General features: G+C 38.0%; 1 protein-coding gene across 1 annotated transcript; it reads right to left on the bottom strand.

The window, feature by feature from the left end:
• On the bottom strand, window positions 1–2,950 carry myl12.2 (myosin, light chain 12, genome duplicate 2). The gene is made up of 4 exons (XM_023286835.3): window positions 2,833–2,950; window positions 1,224–1,433; window positions 772–933; window positions 1–526 (listed from the first exon to the last, which is right to left on the bottom strand). The coding sequence occupies exons 2-4, from the start codon at window positions 1,405–1,407 to the stop codon at window positions 354–356; spliced, it is 519 nt and encodes a 172-aa protein (XP_023142603.1). The 5' UTR covers window positions 1,408–1,433; window positions 2,833–2,950; the 3' UTR covers window positions 1–353.
• Between the last annotated feature and the right edge of the window lie 3,066 nt (window positions 2,951–6,016).

Here is a 6,016-nt window from a genome sequence, read left to right on the forward strand (position 1 = left end):
TTCATCTCAGAACACGGTTTAATCTCAAAAGTTTAAATGTCCTACAAAATACAACTGATTCAGTCACAATAACAGATGTCGCGTGTCCGATTATTTCCAGCTTTATCCATGAGGGTCCTTTCGTAAATTTTTACCAACTTTTATAGACCCTTTAGTAGTGTTATCACAGATGTGCAAATGAGCTTTTAAAGTAGGGTTGGAAGGGGGTCCAACAAGCAGCTTAAACAAATGACCTTCAGTAGGCTGTACCACAGTGAAGCTTTGCCATGAGCCAGATTACAGGATATAGCTGTTCTAACTGGAATGGAAACCCATTAAAGACACATGAAGTACAGAATAAACCTTAAAGGGTGCTAATCGTCCTTATCCTTTGCACCATGTTTTAGAATACGTGTGAATGCTACATAGTTGAAGTTGCCTTTCTTGTCAATGGGAGCCTCACGGAACAACTCGTCAACTTCCTCATCTGTAAACCTGTCGCCCATTGTAGTGAGCAGCTCCCGCAGGTACTCCTCCTGAATCACACCTGTTGGGAGAAAACATTTTTTACTCGTATGTAAAAGGAAGATACAAATCTCAGATAAGTTCAAATTAAAATGCTAGTACAAATAGCTACACATGACAAAAGTGATGCCATTTCTGTATCCACTATGATCAAGAAAACCTCACTAGTTCTGGAGACATGTTGACAAATACCATAACGAGGAACAATCTGAATTCACAATATGTGGAACAGTTTACATATATCTTACATTTAACATTTGAACCCACCAGTGCCCTCCTCGTCAAAGCAGGCAAAAGCGTTGCGGATCACATCCTCTGGATCTGTGCCGTTCAGCTTCTCCCCAAACATGGTCAGAAACATAGTGAAGTTGATTGGACCTGGTGCTTCATTCATCATGGCCTCCAGGTACTCATCTGTGGGGTTCTTACCTGGGAAGGGCAAAAGGTTAGAGTGGCTTTAACCCATTGTAGATTTTACCAGATAGTTCTTTCCAGCTTTCATTTCTTTATCCCTCCTTTTGGTCAAACTACTCTTTAAGTTACTTAAAATACTACTTGAGGGAATGTTTGTTATTGTAATTTCTTGCAATTAGCTACCCGTCTAGTGACATCAATCTCAAATCCAAGCAAAATAGTCATTTGGTGTTGTACTGTAATTGAATTGGCAGAACATCTACTTTCAACCACTGTTTAAATGTGTGTTAACATATGAAGTCCACCTAATGAGGCCAGCATGTCATGAAGGTCTTCTTTGTCAATGAAGCCATCCCTGTTTTGGTCGATCATATTGAAAGCCTCCTTGAACTCCTGGATTTGAGACTGATCAAACATAGCAAACACATTGGAGGTGGCACGCTGGGGACGCTTCTTGGTGTTCTTCCCCTTGGCCCTTTTGCTTGACATGTTGACAACTGGTAGGTTCGCCCCTCCTATAATGTAAATGACATGAAGGCTGTTAGCTTTGGCTGAGCGATATGATCTCCTGTAAAATCTAGAACATTACGTATTTATCATATTTATCTTAGTGGCATTTTGTTTGCTGTTTTTTAATGTTTGTTTAGCACATTACAGTGTGACCAGTGTCTATAAGGGCCCGTACGCTGGATATATGGGGTGACTGAATGACCAAGCTTTGACTTGTGTCCAGGTAGCGCTACGACTGTCCTAAGATATGTACAATAGTTATGACAAAAGCAGTTAGACTGGCTTTATGGTTTACATTTTATTTGGCTGCAAATGAAACTAATAGAATAGAATAATACTTTATTGATCCTTTACAGGAAAGTACTTTGTTACAGCAGCATGTTAACATGCATTCAATCCACAAACCCGACAGAACACCAACACTACTAGTCATCAGTATGACCATATACATAGTTGATAAGTGAGAAAAAATTCTAAAAGTTAAAGCATATGCACAGCATATAACTCATACTGTGAATTGAAAAGCCTGATTGCAGATGGTAGGAAGGACTTTCTGCTGTGCTCAGACCTGCACTGAGGGGGGATGAGTCTGTGGCTGAAGATGCTTTGCTGAAACACCTCCAGATTGTGTAGTGGGTGAGAAGCATTGCTCATAATAGAGTTCAGTTTCCTGAGCTTTTAATGAATCATAGCAATGCATATCTCTCAGGATTAACCTCATAAATTAACACTTATGTCATTGTCTTTTGAATACATGTTAATCTCTTACACAAAATAGTAGAAACTGCAGGGCAATGTATTAGATTCAGTCTGCTTAATATAATTTCTGGGTGAAAATACCCATTTTATTAACGACTTTACATTACTGTATGGTTTGAGTTCCATTCAAAGTATCTGAAGTTAAACCAAAACACCTGAAACCACATTGCCTCATGTCTCAGTTGCTATTATGAAGCTCTACTCTAGGGCCATTTGTATTAAATGTTTTATTCTGGTAGTTTTGCACATGCTGTTTGAGAATAAAGGAATACATTGTCATGTACCTGCAGGAAACTAGTGTTGTCATTTCAGAATGACACCACAATATGCTAGCGTTCCCCTGCCACACATTAGCCAACAATGCACAAGTTAAAACAAATTACCATCAACTGCGTATTGCTGTGTGAAAATTATTGCCAATATTTGTGCTGTAATACATGTCTGCCACTCAGTAACCCTACATAACGGGAATAAGGCATTTTGTTTATTAGCCAGCTAGCCAACAGCTGACCTACATAACCGCCTGACCAGACTAGCTTCAGCTAACTAGCCGAGATGAATTCACAGGAAAAACATAAACTTTTTGTGTCCTCTAATCATGTGGCCCAAATATGCGCAGAACAGATAAAAATATAAATCACCTACCTTGGAAATAATGTAAAAGGTGTGCACACAGCTACCAGAGCATCCACAAACAGATGAAGAGGAACCATCAACGTTTTACTTCCTCCTTCATACACTGACCAATCAGAGCGCAGCCGGAAGAACCAACTCTTTGGAATGTACCATGTTGTCAGATCTACTGCTTTTAACATAGACTATATATAAAGATATACAGTCTATGGCTTTTAACTGCTTTTCATTTTACATTTAATTAGGTATATCAGTGGAATGAAAATGTGTGAGGGAACTGACAATAGACGACGAGTGATTTTTACATAAATAAAAATAAAATAATAAAAGGACAACTGCATTATTGTGATAATTTCTCCAAATGACAGACAAACAATTTAAGCAATATAGCGTTAATAGCTAAGTTGTTGAAGTATTTATTTATTCATTTAAGTGTTTAGCCAAAATTCTTTAACCTCAACAGTTTAAATGTAAATGTTAAGATCCTACAATATTGAACAAAATGCAAATTAAGCTGACTGAACCAACTATTAAAGTTCAAACCCCAAAATATTATAGAAAATACATATTTACCTGACTACCTTAAATGTTAAGGTTATGGCCCTTTATTATTACAATTAATTATGCAAATTCAACTGACTAATTTGAATGTTGCGGTTAAGAATCTACAGTATTATTTAGACACAAAGCTACCTGACTAAATCAAACAATAAAGGTAAAACCAGCAACATTATATAAACTGCAAATTTACCAGGCAAATTTTCAGATTTGGGTTAAAACCCTACAATATTATATAAAATACAAGTTTGCCTGATTAATTGAAACATTAAAATCAAGATCCCAGTATCAAATACAAATTTTCCCAAATATATTAAATACTAAATGTAAAACACCACAATATTATGTAAAACACAAATTTTCCTGACTAACTTTTAATATCAAAGTAAAGTCCCTACATTATTATGTACTCTAACCCAGAGGTGTCAAACATACAGCCAGCGGGCCGAAAGTGGCCCATCAGAGGATCCAATCCGGCCCACGGGAGGACTTTGCAAAGCATAAAAATTACAGAGACAACATTAACTGCAATGTTTCAAGAAAAGTAAGTGTTATTTTAAATTTGTCCACTGCACTGCCACATAGGGTGACCAAGTGTCCCGCTTTGTGCGGAACTGCACAGCATTTCCATCCCTTTTCCATGTCCCACCCATTGAGACGCTGTCCCGCATTTTGATTGGCAGCTATAATTTTCGAAAGTTGAAACTCTAAAGGACAGATGCTAGGAGTTTTGTTTTTTATCTGGCTTTTTTCTGTTAGTCAAACAGCGCAGATGTACGTTCACGACCAGATTAACCTGTCAGTGTCTTGCTGCCGAACCTTGTTGTCAGTTGCCGTAAATTGTGCCAGTCGTGACCGGTCGCGACACACCGCAAAGCAGACACAAACACTAAACTATGGATTTTGGCGGAGATAATGGAAAGTACAGCAAAGAAGAGGAGATGCAGCTTCAACAAAGACTGGGAAGCTACATATCACTGGGTGAAGCCGGTGCAAGGTGATTCTCAGAGAGTTTTCTGTGAAGTTTGCCAGAGTTCGTTTTCCGTTTCACACGGTGGGGAATACGACGTGAAGCGACACAGTACATGCAAGACCCCCCTCTCAGCTTTGGTAAGGTGTCCCACATTGTCCCACACAAATATGCTCTTTGTCCCACAATTAGTTTATTGAGATCTGGTCACCCTACTGCCACAACTTTCATGCATTTTTTAATGTATAAATTTGATAAATTTACAAGGCAGGGGGATAATGTAACCTTCTTCCTTAATAGGTCCCACTTTAATTTGTGTGGTGTGGTGGTCAGGATAGCTCTACATGTGGAAAAGAATGTAAATTAAAAATAATTTCTAGATGTTGACAAGCTGTTTTGATCATAAAGTGAAATACTTCATCATTCAGTTTCAGATACTCACGAGGAAATGTTTTGTGCCTTGTAGACACACTGTGATCTGTAAGTTGTATTGTGTAAATGATAAACTGAGGCAAAATATTATTGATATTGAACAAATTTTTCTTTTAAAATTCGAGTTGTTCATTATGTTTTGTAAAAAGATAGTTAATTCAATGTGAACATTTTCAGAATGTACTTTTTTGCACTAAAACAAAGGGAAATACTTAGTGTTGTTGTTATTTATAGGTTATTCGTTAATTTTACTGGTCTGGCCCCTGAAACTAAAATGAGTTTGACACCACTGCTCTAACCAATCAAGTGGCTCATTTCCATAATTGTGTAATAATAATATTTGACCGCCAGGTGGCAGCATGTACTAACGTGTCGCACAATCTGATTTTCCAAAATTTATAATATATTGATATCTTTCTTTATCTCGACATTGAATTGTGGCATTAACCCACAGCATGATTTTGCACAACAGAATGACAACAGATTTTTCATTTCTTCCTGTATTTGGACAGGACAGTGCATATTAATGAACGAATGATCTCATAAAGCTTACATAAGGTTGCCGCAAATAAGCCAGATTTAGCTCAAGGCTAATTTCCATCCGTTGTCCCAAACATAACAGAAAAACATACAGGGTTGCAGATGTATAAAAACAAGGTAGTAAAACAAAGACAATGGCAATGAATTAATTCTGGTTGGGTTAAATCTACCCTAAAGTGCTATTATTTTAGTAAAGTGCTTTCTAGGCAGATGAATAATCATAAAGTGCTTAAAGTTAAAGTGCCTGATTTTCTCAGTGTTCACAAGTTTGATTGTTAATCAACCATGCCTTAGATCAAGGACATAAAGTCAGTTGGGAGACTGAACTGTGATCTAACAGAGATCAATCAGTTTAAAGTTCCTTCAGGTCACATTTTGCTGCAGCTCTGCCATCAGGATACAGTCTGTGGGCCAGAGACAGCAGATTGGCAGGTTTTTGGATGAGCATTAGAGGCTCTGAGATGTTTCTGTCCATAGCAGTTGTTTGATTAGTTTGCTCCAGTTCATGTCAGTCACTCAAGTGCTACATATCTTCTTCTGAGGACTAATTTATCAGATTTCTCCATCCAGATGCCCACATTTCCCTCTGCAGCGAGCATATCGGAGGCTGAGGCCGAGCAGAGGCTCCTCAGCTCTCCTGGCCCTTCTCATGCTCTCATGGTCTAAATTTAAAGCTGTCCCAGCCTTAAAAGGTCC

This window comes from Amphiprion ocellaris, chromosome 10, assembly GCF_022539595.1.
Source record: "Amphiprion ocellaris isolate individual 3 ecotype Okinawa chromosome 10, ASM2253959v1, whole genome shotgun sequence".
Lineage (NCBI taxonomy): Eukaryota > Metazoa > Chordata > Actinopteri > Pomacentridae > Amphiprion > Amphiprion ocellaris.